Source organism: Trichosurus vulpecula, chromosome 8 (genome assembly GCF_011100635.1).
Source record: "Trichosurus vulpecula isolate mTriVul1 chromosome 8, mTriVul1.pri, whole genome shotgun sequence".
NCBI classification, from domain to species: domain Eukaryota; kingdom Metazoa; phylum Chordata; class Mammalia; order Diprotodontia; family Phalangeridae; genus Trichosurus; species Trichosurus vulpecula.
The window spans coordinates 22,759,416-22,784,192 of NC_050580.1; the positions used below are offsets into that span (position 1 = coordinate 22,759,416).

The following is a 24,777-nucleotide window of genomic DNA, read 5'->3' on the forward strand; positions in this document are numbered from 1 at the left end:
ACTCACTTGGAAGTGCTTATAACCCTATATCTGGGGACTTGCCACCTGTATCAAAGGAAATGTCCATTGTGGACACCTTCATCGAGCATAGCACGCTTAGGGTGATGGGGCAGAATTTCAGATCAAATCTAAAGGCAGCTGAAGCTGTCTTCGAAGGCCCTGTAATCACAAATTCAGTCCTTGCTGGAACTCTGACCTCTCTGTACATCTTAAGATAAAGAAGAATATTTGACCTCATAGGTATCACGGAAACTTGGTGTGATGTGACCCATGGCTGAGCTATGGCTTTGGAAAGTATGTCTTATCCAAAGGGGGACGTGATAATAATGGTTATTATTATATTATATATAAATTATATATATAATATTACATATTATGTTACATTATATTATATTATATAATATTATATTATATTACATTATATTATATAGAGCTTTGAGGTTTGTGAAGCACTCTCCATGTGCTATCTCACTTGACTTTCACAACAAATCTGTGAGGCAGGGGCTATCATTAACCCCATTTTGCAGAGAGGAAACTTGAAGTGGAGAAAGGCTGTGACTTTCTCAAGGTCACACGGCTAGTAAGTGTCTGAGGCAGGATTTGAATGCATTAGAGGCCACATGAACTTAGGCAGAGGTTTGGGGAGATTGTATTTTTACCCTGGCCAGATCACATCTATCATACTGTGCTCAATTCTGCATCATGCATTCTACAAAGGACATTGACAAGGTAGGGCACTACTCTACTTAGGGTAGAGAAAGGCCTAAAATCCAAGCCCCATGAGGAACTGGGGATGTTCAGCCTAGAGAAAGAAAGTCTCAGGAGGGCATGATAGCCGCCTTCTTCAGAATCTGAAGGGCTGTCAAGTGGAAGAGGTATTAGGCTTGTTGGTTGGTCCCAGACAACAGAAGTAAGAGTCACAGGTAAGTAAGATACTAAAAGTCAAATTTAGGCTCAATGTCAGGAAAACCTTCCTAACAATTAGAACTATTCCAAAGGAGAACAGACTGCTATACTGTGAGGAACTGGGTTCCTTTTCCCTGGAAGTCTTCAAGTAAGGGCAGGTTGTTACACAAAAGGAATTTTCATTCAGGTATGAGTTGGAACAGATGACCATGGAGCTCCCTTGGGGCTCGAAATCTATGACCTAAATTTGCAGAGAGTGACAAAGGCCTCATCCATTCCTATCTATCACTTATCAAAGTCTCAACATTAGGTGCTTCCTTTCAACGGTTCCCTCATTTGATCTCACTGAATGTTGCCAGTCTCACACTTTTCAGGGCTGTTTTCCTTTCTTCCTACCCTCCAATAATCGTTCTTCAAAGTTGCTACGTGACTTCCCCTCTCCTTCACAACATTCCCAGATTTTGTTCTCCCAGAAAGCAGACTATTTATCCTAATAGACAGCCAGCGCTCTCTCCTGATGGCCAGTAAGGATAGTTGATGCCACCATATTATCTGCTTGCCTTCCATTTCTTCTCATTACCTGCCACTATCTATACCAAAGGCAGAAGTAGTCATTATTCAAAGTATGGAACCTCTCTCCTCAAGGGCTCCAGAAACCTTGAAGGAGATGAAATTTTTCCTGGGGAATAAGAGATGAGTTGACATAATCCCACACTTAGCACAGCGGCTGGCACATAGTAGGGGCTTAATAAAAAAATGCTTCTTGTCTTGACTTTAAAAATCTACTGCTGATGACTTAAGGTCCCTGAGCTGAAAGCCTCATCCAGACTCCTATTTCTAATCTCCGAATCCTTTGAGTATTTTACTTCTAGATTTAATTACAAATCTCATCATTGCTTCAGAATTATCATTCTTCCCTGGGCTCTTGGCTTTTTAACTAATATTTTAGTTCCTGGATGAGCTCTGAGTCATGAAGTTGGGTGATATGCCAACCATCTCTCATTATGTATATGGTCTATCTAATTACTTTTTAGTGATACAATGGAAAGAGTCTTGAATTTGGAGTTATAAACTTAGATATATAATGTAAGAAAAAAACACATGGCTTCCAGTCCCAACTCTTTCATAGAACTAGCAAGATGATCTTGGGGAAATCACTTCAGTTCCCTGGGCCTCTCTCTCTCCTTTTCTACTATCTATCTACCTACCCACCTACCTACCTACCTACCTAGCCATCTATCCATCCATCTGTCTGTCCGTCCATCTGTCCGTCTGTCTGTCTATCTATCTATCTATCTATCTATCTATCTATCTATCTGTCTGTCTGTCTGTCTGTCTGTCTATCTATCTATCTTTATCACTGAAGAATCATTATATAGCTATGAAGGTTTTTCCTTTGGGGTTCAGTTCATTTGCCACCTCCTACAGGCAGTCCCTCTTTATTGCCCAAATTGTAGTTCCCTCTCAGTTCTCAAATAATAGTCATGTATATGTATTTATATGTTGTATCTCCTGAGTAAAACATAAGCTTTTTGAGGGCAGGGAGTTTTTCCACTTTCTCCTTGTATCCCTCATAGACAGTGGGCTTTTAATGCTGTTGGATTGGACTAGATTTTACCCAACGGCTTTGGGTACACTCACCTTTGCTTTAGCTTCTACCTGGGCTCCATTCTGGACCAGATACCGCACGACTTCTGACTGGCCAGCACGGGCTGCCATGTGCAGAGCTGTCTCTCCTCTCTAGTTCACAACAGCAAGAGAAGATGATTAGTACTGAAGAAATGGAGCATGGGAAACACACGGGACCCCCCTCATTTGGCCCAATATCTTGTGAATGATTTGATGGCATTTTAGCCTTTGTAAAAATGCTGATTTCTCCCAGTGATGCTCCATGACTATGAATCAAGGAAAACCATGACCCCGACCGGAGTTGATGGAGTGATGGAGAGATGCCTAGTAGTGTAAGTAGGGTACATACAGCCAACAATAATCTGTGTATGAGAAGTGGAGTCACAGAGATTCATTCAACCAACATTTATTATACTCCTACTATAGGTAAAGTGATGTATTAGTGTATTAATCACAATCAGGGACATGTACGTCTCAAAAAGGAGGCAAGTTGGTCAAGAATGTGCCCAATGATGGCAAGAACAAGGTCAAGTGGAAAGCCTTGAGCCCCACCCTGGTATCGGCAAAGTGGGAAAAGGAGCAGAGGCAGGCTCCTAGCCTGCTGAGCAGACCCTGAATGGAGGAAAGGCATGAACAAGAACGACATAAGGTGGGAAGACAGAAATGGGCTGTGATTTGCACCATGGAGGGACTATTCACACTGATGAGATCAAGGTGCCACTGGAATATCAAGATGTATCTTGTATTTACTCTATGGAGTTGGAGGTAATGCACCACTTTGGACCTTCAGTGTTTTATGGCCTAGGGTAGAGTGGGCATTGGTATGACCTTGGTTTGACCAGGATTTCCCTCTCTTTCCCCAACAAAAGGGCCTAGTTTCTGGAAGCACCAGACACATGGTATCACCTACTAGAACACAGTCATGAAGTAGGGGCTGTTGTCCTAGTCCCTGGAGAGCTTCTTGAAATTCAGATCGATGAAGCATGTATTCAGTGCATGCACAAAGTCAATTCCTTTCCTCCATACTATTCTGCCTATCTTTGCTGTCACTAGGATGTCAAGCCGAGTAACTCCTGCACTTGGAATTATTCCAAAGGCCCCAATACTCATACAATTTGCTAAGACACAGTGAACTGGCTACTCTTTGGGTTGGCATCTTTCAAGCACCAGGTGTTACTGACAGGGCATCCACTCTTGTGGAAAATCAAATCATCTATGATAGGTGAATTATACCTCCATTCGAGATTTCCTCTAATGCTTGTTTTGCCCTTCCCCATTTTGGTACAAAAGGTACTCACCACGTTGGTGGTGTTCGGTGATGCTCCGTGATGCATGAGCTGAGATACGATATTCGCGTGCCCCATGAAAGCAGCCACGTGGATTGGTGTAAGGCCCGACTAAGGGACAGGAAGGGGGAAAATGGTGGGTTACCAGTTGTATGCATCAAGACAGCGATTTTATTTTTAAAAAATTGGTTAAGCCATTACAACAAAAGTTGAGGAGTGAGTATGGGTAGGGAAATGGCATTGGTTATGTGTGGGTGACTCAAAACCTAATTCTCATTTCTCAGGAAGTACTGGGATTCCGTGAACAAGATAGCTCCTAACCATAATAATAAAAAAAATGACAGTGATGATATAAAACTCCCTTTCTAAATGTTTCCCCCCACCACCATCCTATGACAGCACAAATATCATCATCGACATTTTTTGGATGTGTAAACTGAGGCCCCAAAAGTTTAAGTGACATGGCCACATTCGCTCTATGGGCCAAGGTTAGGGTCAGAATTTGAACTGACATCTCATCGATTCCCTGTTCACTGTTCTGTTCCACCCCAATGGCACGTGCCATGACTGGTTTTAAGAACCAACCTTTGCCCAGGCTGTCCCTTGGCCTGGAATGTTCTGCTTTCTCACCCCCACCCCTTTTAGAACTTTCATTCCCTTCAGGGCTCAGCATCAGGGCATCCTCTCCTCTGAGGCCTTCCTGAGTCCTTCAGCTTCTGATGCCTTCCCTTCAAAACTGCCTTGTGTCTATTTTGTGTGTTTTATAATGTGTCTATTTATCGACGTCTCTTCTGACAGAATGGATGCCCCTCAAGAACAGATACAGTTTAGCTATTGCCTTGGATCCAGCGCCTTAATACGCAATGTTTTGGTACTGATCCATGTTATAGGTATTCACTGATCATCCTTTTTAACCCTGCAGAGTTTCTACACTGGAGTTTCACTTATAACCCTCTTCATAATAAGGCAGAATTTTACAGAAGGGAAATATTGGCTGATTTGGGTTTTTTCCTTCTCCTTTAAAAAAATCCCTTAGTAAAAGAGATGTCTGGGTAAAGGAGGTGGGGAGGAACATTCATAAATGAGGATGATACAAAAATGAAAGATATCAATAAAAATAAGATTTTAAAATAACTAATTAGGTTCCTTTTATAGGTTGTACTAGATAAAGTTATAACTTTATAGTTCTGTATTATATTAAGAGAAGTAATCTTCATTTCACAAGAGACTAGTGATGATTCAGTAAAATGAATACTCAAAATCGGTCCCTTGGTGTGTGGAGAGAGAATCTTATTGATACACCATCAATCATAGACCTGGGCTTCTGTTGGCACTGATGCATTCACATGGAGCCATCCACGCTCTTTTGCCTGGTCTTTCTTACGACCACCCGCATGCATGGTTTATAACTTGGCACAGGGCAAAGCCAATTTACACCAAGAAGGCCCAAAGCTCCAATCTTGGCTTCCTTAGGATGACATCCTAACCACATTCCAAATCAAAAGCCTGCTCTTCTCACCTCAGTTACAGCTTGGATGGATGCACCATGTTTCAGGAGAAGCTCCATAACTTTAATCCGGTTCTTCTTACAGGCGATATGAAGGGGTGTAAAACCATTCTGTGGGTGAAAAATACAGACAAGCTTTATAAAACACACCTATGTTTCACCAAAACACGAGGAAAGCCAGTTCTCTGGTCTGAGGTGAAATTGCCCAAAGACACCAAAGGATCGGAGACACTGGGAAAAAGCAGTTACGATGAAAAACCTGGACAAGGGTCAGTATGGGGCAGCAGCAAGGACGCTGGTCTGAGAACTGGGATGAGTATGAGTATGGGGTTTGCCACTGTGTGGCCATAAGTGGCAAGACACTTCACCTCTGTCCGGCATTTCATAATGATAATAATAATGATGATGACGACAGCCAACATTTATATAGCTCTCCCTATGTGCCAGGCACTGTGCTAAGCTCCTGACAATTATCCATTTGTTCCTCACAACATCCCTGAGAGGTAGGTGCCATTATGATCCCCCTTTTACAGATGAGGAAACTGAGGAAAACAGAGTAAAGCAACTTGTCCAGGGTTCACACAGCGCTGAGGTCTGATTTGAACTCAGGTCTTCCTGACTCCAGGCCCAGATCTCTACCCACCGTACCATCCAGCTGCCTCCAATGGCCTCTAGAGGTGTCTGTTATAGCTAACAACCTACAAACCAATGAATTGCCACCTTGGAAACAAGAATGACCTAGCTAACCGTCATCTGACTCATAGTCCTCTAGATCTCCAGGGCTGGAAAGTTCTAAAACCCCTGGGATAAATCCAGGGAGGTGTGTGACAGACAGGTGTTCCTGACTTCTTGCATCCTAGGCGACTAATACTTGTTCTGTTCTGACCTCTCCATGGAGAGAATATCCACTCTGACTTGTAAGTTTTAGAAGTGGTTGCATGTCAAAATAATGACTAAGCCTTTTACCTTATATTTGCTTGTGGCTCTCAGCAATCCAGTGACCCTGACCTCCCTGCTATTCTGTGGAGCCTCCTGTCTCCCAACCCCCGCTGTCTCTGAGGCCTGGGACACTCTCTCCCCTCTTTGCTCACTTCTTCCAGGTCTCAGCCAAAGTCTTGCCTTTCCCAGGCCCCCTTAATCACCTTCTACTATTGATTATTTTCTATTTATCTTTAATAGATCTGGTTTGAACGTAATCATTTGCATGGTATCTCCCCATGATACTGTGAGCTCCTCAGGAGCAGGGCCCGTCTTTTTCCTTTCCTTGTATCCCTGGCACTTAATACAGTGCCTGGCATACAGTGGGCTCTTAATAAATGCCACTTGGCTGATTGATAGTGTTATAAAGAGAAAATGACACATTTTCTCCATCCTCTATGAGTTTTCATTGCATATGTGTATGGGAACCAATTTAACCCGTTCATTTTCCCATTGGGGCACCAAGATCTACCCAAGAGAAGTGCCTTGGCCCAGGGTACACACTCTAAAGAGGTGGCAACAGGGCATTCAGAATCTGATCCATTGATTCTAACTCTGGACTTCTTTCCACTCCCTCACAGCTGTCTACCAGTCTCTGGGGGGAACACAAAATTTAGATAAGACAGGTTGTTCCTGCCTCCATAGGGGAACACATAGAACAGTAAGATAATCTAAGACATTTAAGCATCTTTTCCAAGTCCCAGAATCTTGGAGTTGGAAGTACTTCCAAAGCCACTGAATTCAATCCACACTTGAACAAAACTGTCCCCTACAAGATGCCTCCCAAGTAGCTGTTCAGCCCCTGTATGAAGATCTTCAGTGATGGAGACCTCACTATTCACTGAGCCATCCCATCCTCGTGTACAATAACATTAATTGTTAGGAAGATTTTTTTTCTTACTTTGGCCTCAATTTGTGTCTTTGCTATGTCTATTCCTAATTCTGTCATTGGGGGAGGGGGGGACATCCTCCTTCTGGAAATAATTCAAATTGACAGTTATAATCAGTGGTGATGCAATGCCCTTCCTCTCCCTGCTGCCCACCCCCACTGCGCATCTTTCAAAGCGTCCTCTTCTAGCAGGATCTGGAGGCACTTCATCGTTGTGGTGTCTCCTCTGGATAGCCTTCACTTTATCCGAGGATCATAGACTTAGGCTTGGAGCAGACCTTGCATGTCATCGAGTTCAGTCTCCTTATTTTACAGGCAAAGAAACTGAGGCAGATGGCATTTAAGTGACTTGCCCGGGGTCATACAACTAGTAAGTTTTGGAGGCAGGATTTGAACTCAGATTTTCCTGACCTGATATCCCCTATACCATCCAACTTCCTCAATGATATACTCTGACCTAAACACATTTCTCCAGGTATGGTCTCACTAGGCCAGAGTCCAGCAGGGCTGTCACCTCCCTACTCTTAGATACTCTGTCTCTCTTGGTTCATTGGAAAAAAAAAAATGCCCTTTTAAGGCCCTGTCTACAATGGCCAAGAGGATTGGCCAAACATTCCTAAGATTCTACCTGATTTACTTGTAAAATTCCTGCTCATCCATTTTAACCTTAGATTTCATGACCCTGCTCTACCCTGGCCTCTGTCCTCTCTGGAATCACAGAATGGTAGGAGGAAAAACAGTAAACACAAAAAATTCAGCTGCCAGAATCCTCTTCAAAACACAAAAGGGAAAAGAGAAAAAAAAAAGCTGTGACCCACTCTTCAAGGAGTCCAGGATTCACTGCCCCTCTCTGTGACCTCCAAACTTTAAGGTTTGGATTCTTTTGTTAAAGGATATATGGATAAAAGAAATCAGTCAGAAAGATCTGAATTCAAATTCTGCCTCAGGATTGGCATGGTTATAGCAAATTCTCCGTGGCTCCCTTTTATCTGTGAAATGAGGGATATCAGACTATGAGCCTAAACCGTGGTTTGTGCTCTTCTGATTCTATCCTTCCATTCCTAGAAACGGAGATGGACAAGGGCTGGAGAGGATGGATGGATGGATGGATGGCCTGCGTGCTGGAATGGTGTTCATGAAATATTACAGGAAGGCTTCCGAGATGTTGGGGAACACAGCCTTTCTGAGCTGTCTGATTTTTGTAGGCACTGGGGAGACCACCTCATTGCAGACACAAGGAAGCCGAATTTCAGAAAGGGCAGTGACCTGACCCAAGGCACACAGCTAGCCAGTGGCAGAGCAGGCTCTCGGCCTAGGGCTCAAGTCTTTTACGGTAGGGGTTTGGAAAGGCAGAGGATAAGAATGCCAAAGGGGCTGCAATAAACACTGATGGAGAGGTATTCCCACTCTGGGGAGACCATAGGTCTAGTGATACAAACTGAAGGAGAGACTCTGCCTGTTTCTAAAAGACACAAAGGGGTTTGTAAGCTAAGTTAATAGGGCAAGAGGGCAGAACAGCCAAAGAAATTGAAAGTGAATGCTCCCAAGCACTTGACATGAGCCATCTAACAGGACACTGAGCTTGGCTCTTTTCCTGGGAGCTCAGGAACAATGGGAAGCACATTGTGGTAAATGATTTTCAGTTCAGATCCTACTCTTCCAACCCACTGCCCTGCCTACATTTCAACCCAGACATACACCAAGAGGGGCCAGGTCCCCCAGTAGTCTCCCACTACCAAAAGCTTCTGCTCCTCCCTCTGACAGCTGTGGAGGGGACAAGCCAAATACTGAGCCAGGTCTAGATTACCAGGCTTGGACCCCAAACATACCAATTCCCTGTGGAAGCCTTCTGAAACCCTACTTCCCTTCCTGGGAGGGCAGTCCTTTCTTTGTCTTTGCATCATAGCACTTAGCACAGTGCTTGGCACATAGTAGGCACTTCATAAATGCTTGTTGAATGATTGACTACCCAAAGAACACCCCCAGGAGCTCCAGGCTCTCTGATATGCACTGGGGCTCAGCATGTAAGGGGATGTATATAGTATGTGTATTAAGATCTTTCCCATAGACAAGAGTTCTTGAGGTGGATTCTGGGAGGATGTCTACTGGGCCACTTAGTTTAACATTAAACCCTTTGCTCTTGAATGTGTTCCTGTGCCCTCTGCCCTCCCCCAACACTGTCATTTTGCTGTTTATATCAGCTCTGCAGATGTATTTTCCAGTACCAGGATCCTGCAGGTAAACAGAGGTCAGATGCATTTCTCAGGGTCCTGAAACCTGTCAGCTATTCCCTGGTCACACATCACTGGAGCATGACTAGCTGTAAGTTCTCAGCATTGGGAAATATCTAGGGTCAGGGGAAAATGATAGAAAATTCCACTCCCAATTGCAGGACAGTTTTTCCCCCTAGTGGAAAACTGAGTCATGGCTGTGATTATCTCTTCCCTTGTGCAGGAGCTCTTTAAAGATCTGTCTTAGATGCAGGGAAGACCAACATCTCTCACCTAGATCAAAGCTCGGCTTTGGTTAAAAGGCTCTCAGACGAGTTGTCGGCCACAGGGCTCCTGTTTTCATGTAACTGCCTCTGATTATCTCCGCTTTATCCCAGACACATCTTGTTTACACATAGTTGTTTGTATGCTGTCTATTCTGTTTAGACTGTGACCTCCTTGAGAGCAGGGACTGGTTTTTGCCATCCTTTCTATACCCAGTCATAAGCACAGTGCCTGACACATGGGGAAGCTTCATGAATGCTTGTCAACTTGCCCAGATCCCTCATCTAGCCCATTTTTTCCTTAGAATATAATACAAAAATAAACCTCCAGTTTAGGAAGGCATATGGTCTTGTAAGCCTCTAGTAGAAAGAACCCACCACCTTCTGAGGCAGTCTGCTGCTGGGCAACCCTAATTTTTAGCAAGATATTCTATACATAGGGGTGAAATCTACCTGAAACTTGCATTCATTGATCCTGGATATACAGGATCATGGTTTAAAATCAGGGGTTCTTAACCTTTTTTTTGCAGCTAGTAGGTGGTACAGTGGAGAGAGTACCAGGCCTGGAGTCAGGAAGGTCTGAGTTCAAATCCAGTCTGACACTAGCTGTATGACCCTGGGAAAGTCACTTAACCCTGTTTGCCTCAGTTTTCTCATCTGTAAAATGAGCTGGAGAAGAAAATAGCAAACCATTCCAGTATCTCTGCCAAGAAAATCCCAAATGGGGGTCATGGAGAGTCAGACACAACTGGAAAATGACCGCACGATGACAGCAACAAAGACCCTTTGTTCAATTGTGGATCTCTTTGGAATTCTAATCAATGACACTGAGGCAGCATCTTTGCTCATGTCCATTCTCTGGCAACATATAGACTTAACCAACTGGGTTCTTTTATCTTCCTTAAAAATCAAGTCAGTGTCTTTTGTTTTTGATGTCAGTGACCAGTAATGAATTTTATGTCTCATTTGAATCCAAACTTTGGTCACTTGAGAATTTGGCACTAGTTCCACTGAAAACAAAACCAAAAAACAACTCCCCTGCCACCAGCCTGAAGATTCCTTCTTGTTCTCAATGTACATTCAGCTTAAACATTTCTCTCCTCGATCTCTAAGAAGAGAGCTTCACTGCCTTTAGAATTCCTGGTTCCTTTGAGACAGTGTAGCACAGTGGAGAGCGCCAGGGACCTGGAATCAGAGGACTGGGGTTCAAATCTCAGCTTTGCCACTCTTTACCAGTGTGACTGTGGACAAGTCACTGCATCAGTTTGGACCTCCATTTCCTCATTTGTAAATTGAGGATATCAAAGGTCTCTTACAACTCTTAGCGTCTAGGATCTTGTGAGAGATGTTACCGGCAGGATCAATAGATTCCACAGGGTCATGAGTATCAATGTTAGGTAGGAAGCAAAAAGCTCAAATTCCTTTAAAAATATATGGTTCTAGGCAGACATCCCTTATAAGTAAATATGATTAACTAAATCACTCAATTCCTATCAATGGTTAGTGCCTCTCAGGTGGCAAATCCATTTTGTTCCTTAAATCACATTGTTGTTACTATATTTTGTTTTTATGTCACTTTAATTTCTACATATGCTCATTCCTTCCCTTCTTAGTGAGTCATTCCTCGTTCAAAAAAAAATAAAAAAGAAAGATAAAGATTAAAAATGATAAAAATAGTTCAGCAAAACTAACCAATACATCGATTGAGTCTGACAGTGTATGCCATGTTTCACTCACACAGTCCTCCACCTCCACACATAAAAAAAGAAAGCGAGCTACATTTTCTCATCTCTCCTTTGGGGCCAAGATTAGTCATATAAGGGTAATAAGTTTTTATTTCAATGCGACTGTTACTATTTATAATGAACTACAGCATTGATCCTGAACTCCTCTGTGGTGAGATCAAGATTATCCCCATTTTACAGATGAGGTAACCAAACTACAGAGTAGTTAAGGGAGTTGTCATCATCATCACCATCACCACCACCACCATCATCATCACCACCATCATCATCATCAACAACAACCAGACTACATGCTGGAATCCAACCAGTAGGAGAAAAAGATGTCAGCAAATTTATTACTCATTTCTTCAGAGGTCTTGTTGCTTCCTAAGTAAGTCCCAGGACCATGGTGCTGACTGGTGCTTTTTGCTTTCCCATAAAGCTTTCTGGTTCGCTAAGATTTTTGCCAACTATTGCAGGTGGTGGCACCAGCCTGAATGCTCACCTCCTTTACAATGGCATGGCTATTTGCTTTACTCTGGATGGTGGTGAGACAAGAATTCCATCACTTTGGTATCTGTAATTATTTACAGATCAGGTCAGCACTGTGTATGGATGGGGGGTGTTATAGAAGCAGGGGAGAGCGAGAGAGAGGAAGGGAAGGGGGAAAAAGAGGAGAGGGAGAAGGGAGAGAGAAAGAGGGAAGAGAGAGGGTGGAGAGAGTGAGGAGACATGAGAAAGAGAAAGGAGGGAGGGAGAGAGACAGAGAGATAGAACGACAAGAAGATGGAGGAGGAGAAGGAGGAGGAGGAGAAAAAGAAGCAGCAGCAGAAGAAACAGAAGCAGCAGCAGCAACAGCAGAAGAAGAAGAAGCAGCAGCAAGAGAAGGAAGAGAAGGAGAAGGAGAAGGAGAAAGAAGGAGCAAGAGCAGCAGCAGCCAGAGCTGCATATTTTTAAGCCTTTTCTGAATAGTGGTAAGAGTTGGAACCATGGAAGTCAAGGGACAGAGTATGACAAGAAAAGTGAAAAAAATGGAGCCTAGAACATTGAGGGATGGACAAGTTTAAGGGTGGGAGGATTAAGACTGAGCAAAAGGGGCAGATGAAGTGTGTAGAGAAGTGGGAGAGCCATGAGCATTCACCCCAGAAATGAAGGGAATAGAGGGTGTAGAGAAGGCAGGGGAAGGGTTGGGGGAAGGGTTTCTCAGAAAACCAGGGAGCCCTAAGCACATTTGTAAGAGGAGGGGAAGGAGCCAGTAAGGAAGGAGATCTTGAAATTTAGATCATGAGCCTGGCATTGGAAGCCTTCCGTAGGTTGACTCCAGGGTACCATATCTATCTGGGCCTATTAATTTGAATTTTTATTCACACTTTTGTTTTCCCATCACTTTTTTTTTAAATGGATCCATTCCTTCTTCCCTGCCCAATACATCTCCCTTAAAGAAAAATGAGTTCAGCAAATCTAACCAACACATCAGTATGTAGTAGTCCATTCCCATAGTTCCCCACCAGTGCAAAGAGAGGGGGGTTCTAGCCCTATCTTTTATTCATCTTACATTTCATTCAGTCTTTCTAGTTCTTGTCTTTCCCTTTCCCATTGAGAGAAATGATTATTAATAACCAATGATTTGAGGAGATCCAGAGTTCTTTTCCTTTTTTTTTTTGCCAGTCAACGCCCAGAGTCACACAAGTATCTGAGGCCTAATTTGAACTCACATTCTTCTGACTCCATTCCCCTCCCCTTTTTTCGAAAGTCCTCATTTCAAAACTCTGTCTCCGGAAGGATGAATTAACTTTCTCCTCATGGTGGTCAGATCACACCCAACCTTACAAAGAATTTAATCTCAGTTGGGGAAGCCAATTGTGTCCTGCTCAGGTTTGGGTGGGGATAAATTCTTTGATTAGATTGCTCTAGGTTGGGGGTAATTTAGAAGTAAATGACATAATCAAAGTTCATTAGAATAGGTCCAGCCCCTCATTGTAATATTCATTCTCTCATTACTTGTTAACCAATCAGAGTTGATGGCCACCCTCCAGAACACCCATTTTTCCAAGGGCACATAAGTCTTGCGCCCAGTACCGTGAAGGTTTTTGGCATTCAAGAGTGCCACTGGCCTCTTTTATTAAAATGGTAGCATTATTGATAAAGTGACTAATTACCCAGCAATTATGTCTCTTTTTAAAGGTCACACCATATTTCTGCTTATCATCATGGCATCCTCCTCCATGCTTAGAATAACTTTTCTCACCGTCTCCATCTATTCAAGTCCCTCCCATTCTTCAAGGCCCATTGGCAAGCCTTCCTTCTCCATAGAACCTTCCCCTAGCAGTGATCCCACCTTCCTGAAGCTTCTCCCAGGGCTTTGCACAGGGCATTCTGCACCTACCACAAGAGAAGCCTCCTCCAGAGCTCTGACCCATTGACTTCATACACAAAATGAGATGATGCACATTCTAACTGGCCCCACCTTCTTTAGGCTGGAAATTCTGCAGTGCTGGGCTGCAGTAAGTGTCATCTTTTAGGCCCCAGAGCCCAGAACATTGATCCAGCTTCGTGATTTTATTGGGAGAGTGAACTCTTGGTGAGTAAACTCCCTACCAATGCAAATGGGTCAAAAGAAGGAAACAAGTGTTTATTAAATGCCTACCATGTGCTAAGCACTGTGCTAACAGCTTTACAAATATTGTCTCATTTGATCCTCACAATAACCTTGAGAAGTAGGTGCTGTTACTATCTCCATCCTGCAGTTGAGGAAACTGAGGCAGACAGGATTAAGTGACTTGCCCAGGTCCACAAATCATTATGCATCAGAGGTATTGAACCCAGGTATCCCTGACATGGATGCTTTTAAAATACCTGTTGAATTGAAGGTGCTCAAGAGAGAGAGGGGATGATTTCTGGGGCCAGGTCTTTAAGGAGAAGATGAGAACAGAATCAAAGGCATGAGATTAGGTACAAGGGAAGGAGTAGAGAACAGGGCTTGTAAGAGCAAGCCCTGAAGATCCAAAGAAGCCTCACCCACTGGCCACCAGCTCCGAACTCTGGGACCCAGGGGCTGCACTTACCAATGCTTTGGCATTAGGGTTAGCTTTCTTGTCCAAGAGAATCTTGGCAACTTTGTAGTGGCCACAGTGGGCAGCGACATGCAGGGCAGTCAAGTAGTCATTAGTGACATCATCAACAGGCACGTTATGTTGGAGGAGAAGCTGGACACAGTTTAAGTGATCCCCTTGGGTCGCCATATGCAATGGAGACAATCCATTCTGGAAAGGAACACAGGAGAAAATTCAAAAGAGAGAGATATATACTATGAAAGTTTCCTACTAAACATTTAAAAATTATTGTTAATATGATATCCTTTTTTTTACATCACCTACATTTTCCAATGTATCTCTTCCTGTCACTACCAGACCTCATTCCTTATAGCAGGGGTTCATGAACACACACGCACACACACACACACACACATTATTAAATATATTTATAATTGTATTTTAATTATTGGTTTCTTTCATAATCTTTTGTATTTTATTTTATGCATTTAAAAACATAATTGTGAGAAGTCTGTGGGCTTTACCAGACTACCAAAGGGGTCCATGACGGAAAAAAGCTTTCATAACTCCCCTGCCTTATAAAAAAGAATAAAAAAGAGGAGAAAAAATAGTTTGGCAAAACTAACATATTATAGTCTTATATAACATATATTCTTTCACTACTCTTGACAAAGAACTGATATGTATGGTGTTATCTCCTAACTCCTCTTTGGGGCCAATTGATTATTAGTTTCATAGCATTCCATTTCTTTTTTGTTTTTTAAATTTTTTTTTTGCAGGGGGGAAGGCAGGGCAATTGGGGTTAAGTGACTTGCCCAAGGTCACACAGTAAGTGTGTCAAGTGTCTGAGGACGCATTTGAACTCAGGTCCTCCTGACTCCAGGGCCGGTGCTCTACTCACTGCGCCACCTAGCTGCCCCATCATAGCATTGCATTTCTACATTTTGTTTTTGTTGTTTTCTCCATTTATATTGTTTTAGTCTTTTCCTGATTGCACTTATTTCATTTTGTATCAGTTCATATATATCTTCCTATTCTTTTCATAGTCCCCATTCCATGTAACATAGTAACAATCCATCATGTTCATGGGCCACAACTTGTCTAATCATTCCCCAATGGATGGCCACCTGCATTGTTTCCAGTTCTTTGCTACCAAAAATTCTTTCTATAGTCTTAAAAAAAAGAAAACAACAAATTTGCCCATTGATTCTTCAAAGTGAAATGTAAAGTACAGATGTAGCAGGTGTAAGGTTCAATTTTCCACGGATGGGGAAAAACTCCACTAAAAAATATTCTCTGTGCTTACCTGGATAAACTGCAGCTACTTTTAAAACTGGTCCTGCTACTTTTCACATCAAACAGCAAATTGTCAGGGATGACATTTTGTTCCTGATTTTCAAAATAGTCTGTACTACAACAATGGCAAACTGGAACACTCGCTAAACTCCACACTGATTCTATTTTTTGATTTTAAAATTGAAGGGAAGAAAAAAAGAGACTGAGACAGATTTATAAAACTTCTGGCTGCCATAATTTTCTGTTGTAAAATGTTAACCATTTGTTGGTAAATACTCTCCTCATCCTGTATGATTTGCAAAATGAGAGGGTAAGTAGATCCCCTTCCTGTTAGGAGTCCTTTGATTTTATGATAATTGTTTAAATGCTTTTCTGGGCTCTAATGTAATTTCATTACTTTCACCTATTAAGAAAATTCCCCCAATTCTTCATAAGTATGGTGCCCTCATGTGGCGGTGATGAGAGAAGGCAAGTCACTGAATAGAGTGGGCCATGACAAGACTGTTCACTCTAGGTAATTAAAAATCAGCAGCATTTGTACCAATGTGTTAGCCAGTTTTGCAAAACTGTCTTCCCCCTTCTTTCTTTTTTTAAGTCTTTGTTATAAGAGACAACTCACTGGAAGATGGAAGGGAGTGGAAGAAAAGGGAGGAGCTATTCATAAATGAAGGTGATGGAAAAACAAAAGATTTCAATAAATTTTTTTTAAAAAATCAACAGTACTATAATACCTGAGCTAGAATGAGAATGGGCACAATTTAATTAAAAAAATGAAAAGGGGGCGAAGGACAAGTGAAAACTGAACATAGGAGAAGGGCTGACAATGGAAATCCTCAAAGGATTTTGCTGATACAGAAAACAACAGCTTAGTTTCTGGAAAGCCAGAGAATTCAGATCTCAAGAAAAATAACTCCCAGAGCCTCCTATGACCCAAATACTCTCCGTTAATAAGTCTTATATGATTTACATGCTCATAAAAATTCATCTGAATGGCAAATACAGGCTTTTTAGAGGGAAATATAGGTAGAAAAGAATGTTTAAAATGACAGAAGTTGCTGTTACTTTGTACTGAGCTGATGTGCTGGGGACAGTGTATCTAAACCATATTGTATTATTAATGCTAAGAAGTTATTTCTTCTTTATCCATAAGAAAAAATATAAGAGATAAAAGAGTGGGATGCCCTATAGTCCTCTGTACCACTCTGAGGGCCCATGGCACACCCTGCTTTAGAGTTAACCTTCATGACCATGTGGGCACCTCCACCAGAGAAAAGGCCACGTCCCATTCATTTTTGTGCCGTCCATAGTTACACTGTGCTTTTCACACAGTATGTGTTTGATAAACAGTAATAGTAATGAGGAGGAGAATGTCATAAAGAAACATAGGTTCTTAGAGGGCACAGATTATTTATGTTGGTGACTGGCTGATAAAATTAATCAGGGAAACCTACATTTATAGAGCTCCCCGAAGTTTACGAAGCCATTTACAGACTGATCGAATTTACTGTGAGCCAGACAGGATCTTTTTGCCTAAAAAAATCCCTTTTCCATTCTAATCTTAGGAACAAATGTTTTGGAAAAACCAAAATAGGACTCTTAAGTGGCCACTGGGAAAAACAATTTCCCATTTAAGACACTGTGACCCACAGATTTATACACTGGTTTATACCTCAAAAAATGGTGTGTGCATGCGTGTGTGTTTGTGTGTGTTTTGACACAGCTTCAAAAATAAACCATGAACCTCTGAGGTCAAATACAACTGCCTCTCTTTGGCATCTTAAACTCATCACAAGCTGGCTCCAGATTACCTTTCCAGGCTTTACTCACTATGGTCTTCTAGCTGTTCTTCAAAGATGACACTCCATCTCCCACCCCCTTGCTTTTGCCCAGACCGTGTCCCAGGGCTAGAAGGCATTTCCTTCTCACCTCCATCTCTTAGGATTAGACCTCATCTTAAATGCCATCTCTTACTTGGAACTGTCCATGCCTTATCACTCCAGCTACTAGTCCCTTCTCTCCCCAATTACCTGTAATTTATGTTGTATATATTATGAATGTGTTTATATACATACATATTATCTCCCCTCCTAGAATGTAAGCTCTGAGAGCAGGGATTGTTCAGCTTTATCTTTGTTTTCCCAGCACAGTGCTTGGCACAAAATGTATGCTTAATAAATACTTATTACTTAATTGATTGTTGGTAAATAGAGAAATAAAGTCTGATGTTATACCCCAGGAGACCAGGGAGAAAAGAGCAGTGACATTCACAAAACCAAGAAGCAGAAAAATGTGATCTATATATCAAGGGCTCCTGAAGGAAACGACCTATGGCTGGATAGGACCTCAGAGACATCACTTTCCACATATGAGGAAACTGAGGCCCCAGGTCATGCATAAGTCAGGATTTGAACCTGGGTCCTCTGACTCGAAACCCAAGACCCTTCCCACTAGAGCACAATAAATCAAGTTTGAGAAAGTTTGAATGAAGTACCAACAGAAGGCCCAGGGTAATCTGGACAAAGGGTCTTTTTCCTCTTGAAGTGAGTGGCGAGTCAGAAACAAGGGGGAGATGGTAAGTAGAGGTGCTGGCCAGGAGGGATGGCAGGGGAGGGTAGCAAGACCAGGAGGGGCAGCTCATTAACCTAAACAGGAGTGACCCAGTTAAAAGGCCCCTGCATTGAGCCCCCTTACCCTGACCCATGGGAATGAACAAGGAGATCAGAAAACTTAGAAAGGATGCAGACTGTCATGGCTGGATGAGGGTCAGAGAGGAGGTCAAGGTAAAGGTCACCAGAGAGCATCGCCCTTGAAAGGACAGGGTCACAGACTTAGAGCTAGAAGAGGCTGTAGGCACCTCATTTGTAGATGAGGAGACAGGCTTTAAAAAGCAAAGCAAATGCATATGTAGCCCATAGAGCCTAGGCCAAAGGGGGGCACAGTACCCACAGCTGGAAAAGACCTCAGAGAGCATCTAATCCAACTTCTTTTTACAGATGGGGAAACTGAGACAGACAGAGGTTAAGTCACTTGCCCAGGGTCCCGTAGCTATTAAGCATCAGAGGCAGGATTAGTCTAGTAAGGGGGATGAGCATTTATTTAAGTTTTACATGGTGTATTACAGGGAGCTGAGAAAAGCATATAGAGAACAAAGGCTCTGGAGTCAGAGGCTCTGGATTCAAATCTCTCCTCAGATACTTACTACTACCTCTATGAACTAGAACAAGCATGGTGCTCAGTACATAGTAGGTAATTTATAAATGTTTATTGATTGCCTTAACTTTCCAGGGCCTCAGTTTCCTCATTTGTAAAATGAAGCAGTTGGACTAGATGGTCATCTCAAGGACAGCAAGATAAAATGAATGATTATTGCTTAGAGTCAGTGGTCCTGGGTTCAAATCCCACCTTAGACATTTACTACCACTTCTGTGACCTTGGAAAGGTTACTTAAATGTGTGGGCTTCAGAGTCCTAATTAATAAAATGAGGAGGCTGCACTAAATGGCCCCCGAGGTCTCTCCCATATCTAGAGCTATCAGAGGTCGTTAGGCCAGTCAAGGGCCCGGCACATTAGCCAGTGAAGAAAATGACTTGGGTCGGTCAGTGCTAGAAAAATAGGCCCAGCCCCTCTGGAATCTGCAGATTCCAGGTCTTCTGTTTGTCTCCATAATTCACTTTTTCTAGTTGTGAAAAATACACAGAGTGGTGTCTAAATACCCATAAAATAAGACGTCCTGGGATGACTCATTTCGCATCAACGCATTATCAACTCCGCCTGATTTGGAGGGGCCCCAAGAAGTCAAGGGAAGGCAACTCCTGCCAAGGGCAGTTACAAAAGTATGGGATATCTTGAGTGACTCCACATTCTGTACTGGGCCTCGAAGCCGCACCCGGGACCTGGTTATTGAAAAGAGTCAGAAAGATATTACCTTGGTTTTGGAGAGGATGGGGGCAGCTCGATCCAAGAGCATCTCCACGACTTGCTCGTGGCCACTCCTTGCTCCACAGTGGAGCGGGGTCAGCCCGTCCTGTTGAACACAAGCAATGACTTTGATTAGCGTCCACAATAAGCCCCTCAAATGAGTGACCACAGCTGGGCCTCAGTGTTCTCATCTGCAAGATGGCAGGGTTGGACAAGGTGATTTCTGAAGTTCCTTTGAGTTTTAAATCTAGGAGCAACGATCACAGGATGTAGGGGAAGGTCTCTGAAAAATTTACATGGCTAAAGAAATGTGCCCTCTTTTTATCTGTAATATGGAGGGGTGGGACTTCCCAGCCCTGGTCCTTTCCAGGCTAAAGCTCTACTCCTGCGATCCTCTGGCCTAGACCGCCTTCTCAGGGTCTCCTCGCTGAAAGCACTCTCTCAGTTTTTTCCTCTGTAAAATGAGTAGGTTGGTCAAAATGGCCTCTGAGGCCCCTTCCAGCCCTGGATCTTTGGTGTGACTTTGGGGAAGGCGTTGACCTCTCTGAGCCTGTTTCCAAAAGAAGGGGGTTGGCTTGGATGACCTTCCTGCTCTAGACCTGTGATTCGATGGAAAGATGGGGCACACTATCCAGCATATGGCAGAAGGAAATATCTATTCCCAAGGAGAATTATTTTTCAATCGTATATCATTTTGGCGTGTGAAGACCAACAAGGTGATTCTGTATAGGCAGTATGAATGGAACTTGAAAATTTAAAAAGGGATTCATATTAAACCAGAAAGAAAAGTTTTTTTTTTATGAGAAATGATACAAAATTCTGATGAAAATATTAGTCAAGTTTCCTAATTTTATTTTCATTTATTATGTTTTAATCATTTAACGGACAGCCTTTGGGTTTATACCACCTTCATTTCTGATTATATTCTCCCCTCCTCTCCCCCCAGAGAACCTTCACTTATAACAAAGAATAAAAAAAGGAAGAGAATAAAAGAGGCTGTTTAGACAAACCAACCAACACATCGCCTCAGTCTGGTAGTATATGCAATATTCCACACTTGTAGTCCTACTTTTGCAAAGAAGCGAGGCAAGTACACTTTCTCACTCTTCTTTAAGTAATTTTGGCGTCAAAACTCATTTATTTTATAAAAGTGTCTTTGCGATTTTAAAAATACAAGTGGGCCTCTTCAGTCAGAAGCCTAGTGGCAACATCTTGGAGCTAGGAAACTTGGGTTCAAATCCCACCTTAGACCCTAAGTCGCTTAAGCTCTCTTTGCCTTACTTTACTTGTCTGTAAAACATGGGTGGTTGGCCTGGATGGCCTTGAAGGTTCCTGTTGACTTTAAATCAATGATCCTAAAACAAAATAATGACTTTAGAGAGAAAGGTGAGAGCATGTGCTCGCCTTCCTTTTTTGCAGAGGTTGGAGACTATGGATGTGGAATGGTTTATTACCAGTCTAAAACAGTTGATATATTGATTGGTTTTGCTGATCTGCCTTTTTAAATCTTCTTTTTTTTATTCTTTGTGACGACAGACGGCTTGCCAGATAAGAGATAGAACATGGGTACGTTCAGAAATGAAAGTGACATGGAAACAAAAGATCCCAACAAAAACTGGATAAAGGAAAAATTGGATAAAGGAAAAGAAAGCAGAGCCAACTGTCTTTAGGGTGAAGAGGAAATAAATTACAATAACAAAAAAGAGAAAAATAATAAAAGAAAAGAAAAAAGGATAAAGTGCTGTTTTCTCAGTGGTCAGATATCTTAGATTTCGCATGAGTAAAGAAGGCTGGCAGGAACCACAATGACATCCTATACTATTTCATAAACACTTAGCTATATGTAGTGAACTGGGGATTTTTTTTTATGTATTGAAGTAAGAGATTATGTTTTGTCTTCTACTTTTTGAAGGAATAGACTCAACACATTCAGAGGGAACAGAAACTATTTCTTTAAACTCCCTATGCTCAGGAAATCAAACAGTATGTTGGCAAATGCATTTATCCTTTGCCTTTTATTTTGCAGAGCCCAATCTCATATTTGAAAACCCGAGTCTTGAAAATCTCAAAGCTAGAGGGCTCACAGTGTGATTTCCCAACACTCAATCTTTAGTCCTGTTGGGAACACTCTTTCTATGTCTGGGGGAGTGGAAATATTCTTTCCTTTTCTTCCTCTTTGTTTTCTTCTTGTTTTTTGAAAAGTCAGTCCATACCTACACTGATGCCTCATCATGGGATGGAGGTGGCATTGGCTTATCTGTGACCCTCCCATCACAGCTCCAGTTCTGGCTGGTCCTATACAGCTGGGAAGACTTCTAGTCCAAGTGTCATGGTGGACGGTCTGTATGTCTGCTCTCCAAAGACAAGCTTAGGAAGCTCAAGAGAGCTCCATCTCCAAGTTGGCCACAGGAGTGGGTGGTTTTTGGCCCCAAAAGCTTTCGTGACTAATGATAATAATAATAAATAACCAGAAGAACAGTGATTGCTAGTATTGGTGGAGTGCTTCAAGACTTGCAAAGGACTTTACCAACATCATTTCATTTTATGCTCACAAATCTGCAAGGTTGGTGCTATCATTAAACCTGCTTTATAGATGAGGAAACTGAGGCACAGAGGAATTAATGAAGTCACTCGCCCAACAAGTCACTTGACTAACAAGTATCTGAGGCCAAATTTGAATTCAGGTCTTCCTTATTTCTACTGACTTCAAAAACCTGCTACCAAATTACAAAGAATTGCTGTGTCCATAGAGGAAATACTCAAACCGATGAAATGACAGACTCTTAAAGCAGAGGAGTGAAGTAAATAATAGCTCCAACCGTAGTCTAAAATGTCATCACCAAAGACACACGTAGGAAAAGAAGGAAGAGAAGTCATCGTATCATAATGCAGAGGGAAAACAGAAAACAAGGTTTTCCAAAGCACGGGGTAGATTTGCTATGGTAGATTTATGAAAAGACCTCAATAAGAATTTCACAGGATGAGAATGTATGGAAGGGCTGCAATCTATACCTGTGAAGGGAGTGAGTACTCATAGCAATGGAAGCACCACTCCATTAAAAGTACTGAAGTAAATAAAAAATCTAATAAGTCTATTGATAATTAGAAACAAAGAAAAAAAACAACCATTTTACTCAAAAATCCAGCCTTATTGGTTCTTTTCCAACACATCATCTCTAAAATATATATTAAGACTAGAAATGATTCCTTAATGAATGGAATAAGATTGGAACATTGGCCAAGTCACTTTCCTTTGTTGGGTCTCAGCTTTTTTTTTTTAATCTCAGAGGAGGAAGCTGGACCAGATGGTTTGAGGGCAAGTCTTTGACCAGATGAACTCTGTTTGATATCCTTCTGATTATCAATACCACTTGAGGGTATTAAATATTGGGATATTTTTGACCAAAGGTTCTTACTGCTATCATGGAGGATTTCCAGCACTGTTTGTGGATGACACTGTGCTGTATCGGTGACAATACACATGAGAAAAACAAAGTGGATGAAGCATGTCTTTTGCCCAGGCTCTGTTAGACTGATGGATAAACATCTATGGCATTCCCCTGTTCTATCAGCACATATGTCTTAGAGAGTCTCCTAGGGAACAATAAAAGGGCCCAGAATTGAACAAAAGGAATGGTGAGCAAAGTGACATTTGGGAAATTTTATGACTCTTTTAATAATCCCAAGCTACTCTCTGAACAAAACACTCACTTTTTTTTTTTAAAACACCAAGACCTGCTTGTGGTGATGCTAGAAGATATATGATATTTATATAGTATTCCAAGGCTACAAAAATCTTTTATACACCTTATCTCATTTGATGCTTACAATGACCTGGTAAGGCAGGTAATAAAAGCATCATTCCTCCCGTTTTAGACATGTTGTTCAGAGAGGCTACATACCTTGGCTATGGTTACACAGAATTCAAACCCAATTTTTATCCGACTTCAAATCCAGCTTTGTTAGATGGCTGGGAAACACCACAATCCCCAAAGAATAAAAAAATAAGAGTTCACACAAAGGGTAATGGAAAGACCCATGGAAGCAATAAGTGTATAACCGCCACCAACTGGCATGCAAGGAAGTGGTGAAAATGATGCCATCCAGCTGCTCTACAACTGGAAAGGATCCCAGCTATTTGTTTAGTGAGAAAGTAAAACATCTGGACCATCTGAGTCCTGCACTGATCCCTACTGGAAGAGTTCAAACATGGTACCAGGGAAAGCAATGGATTTGGAGCGTGAGCTTGCTGGTTCAAATCCAACCTACTCTCCATCTGACCTCAGGCAAGTCCCTTAGACTAAATCAATGACCCCCAAGCCGCTTAACTTCTCCATCTATAAAATAAGGGGGGTGGTGTTGGACCAGATGGTGTTTAAGGTTCCTCCCACTCCAACTCTATGATCCCAAGTAACTGAACCTCTTTGAGCTTCAGCTATAAAATGAGGGGCTTGGGTTCCTTCTAGCTCTAAATCTTTTAGTCACTAAACCTTTCTGAGCTTCAGTGTTCCCATCTGTAAAATGAGGTTAGACTAAACGGCCTCTAAATGTATGATCCTAGGTTCACATAAGGGATTTATGGGAGGATGTGGATGAGAGTCATTCAAGAGGAGAAGGAGGGGTGGGCTGCTCTCTGTGCACCTGGGAAGAGACTCTGTTTCAATGAGATCATGACTCCAGTGAAATAGTGTTCCAAGAATGGGACTAAGACTTTCCCAGCTCCACCCTCCCCCCCCACTCACCTTTCTTTGCTCATTGCTGTCCTCCCCTTGCTCTTCCTCACAAATCTCTCCCCTATCTAAGAGTCTGGGCCCCAGAATTTTTTTCATAAAAAACCTTCAGAAGTAGGAGTATAAAAAGGAAAGAAGTTTTGCTCTCACTAGGGAAAGAGGAGCAGGACTTATCCTTTTGGGTCTCTGGCCCTTGAATGCCTTTGCTTCAGTGATCCAAGAAGTCATTTTAATTTCACAAGGTAAACCTGATAAATTACCCAGGAGGGATGGAGTCTTGTGAATCCAGGCCCCCTCACCTGCCCCAGGGCCTTGTGCATCCTCCCTAGGTCCAAACTCAAGCTGCTGGCTCCTTGGGATTTTGAAG

The 24,777-nt window shown here is 42.3% G+C and overlaps 1 protein-coding gene across 2 annotated transcripts in view; it reads right to left on the reverse strand.

Moving 5' to 3' along the window:
• Positions 1-24,777, reverse strand: part of ANK3 (ankyrin 3) — a 275,643-nt gene that overhangs the window by 169,558 nt on the left and 81,308 nt on the right. For both annotated transcript variants that reach the window (XM_036769578.1, XM_036769579.1), the window contains 5 exons: positions 19,688-19,786; positions 14,479-14,676; positions 5,341-5,439; positions 3,834-3,932; positions 2,548-2,646 (listed from right to left, as the gene is read on the reverse strand). In XM_036769578.1, coding sequence (XP_036625473.1) covers positions 2,548-2,646; positions 3,834-3,932; positions 5,341-5,439; positions 14,479-14,676; positions 19,688-19,786 — 594 coding nt within the window. The remainder of the gene's footprint in view (positions 1-2,547; positions 2,647-3,833; positions 3,933-5,340; positions 5,440-14,478; positions 14,677-19,687; positions 19,787-24,777) is intronic.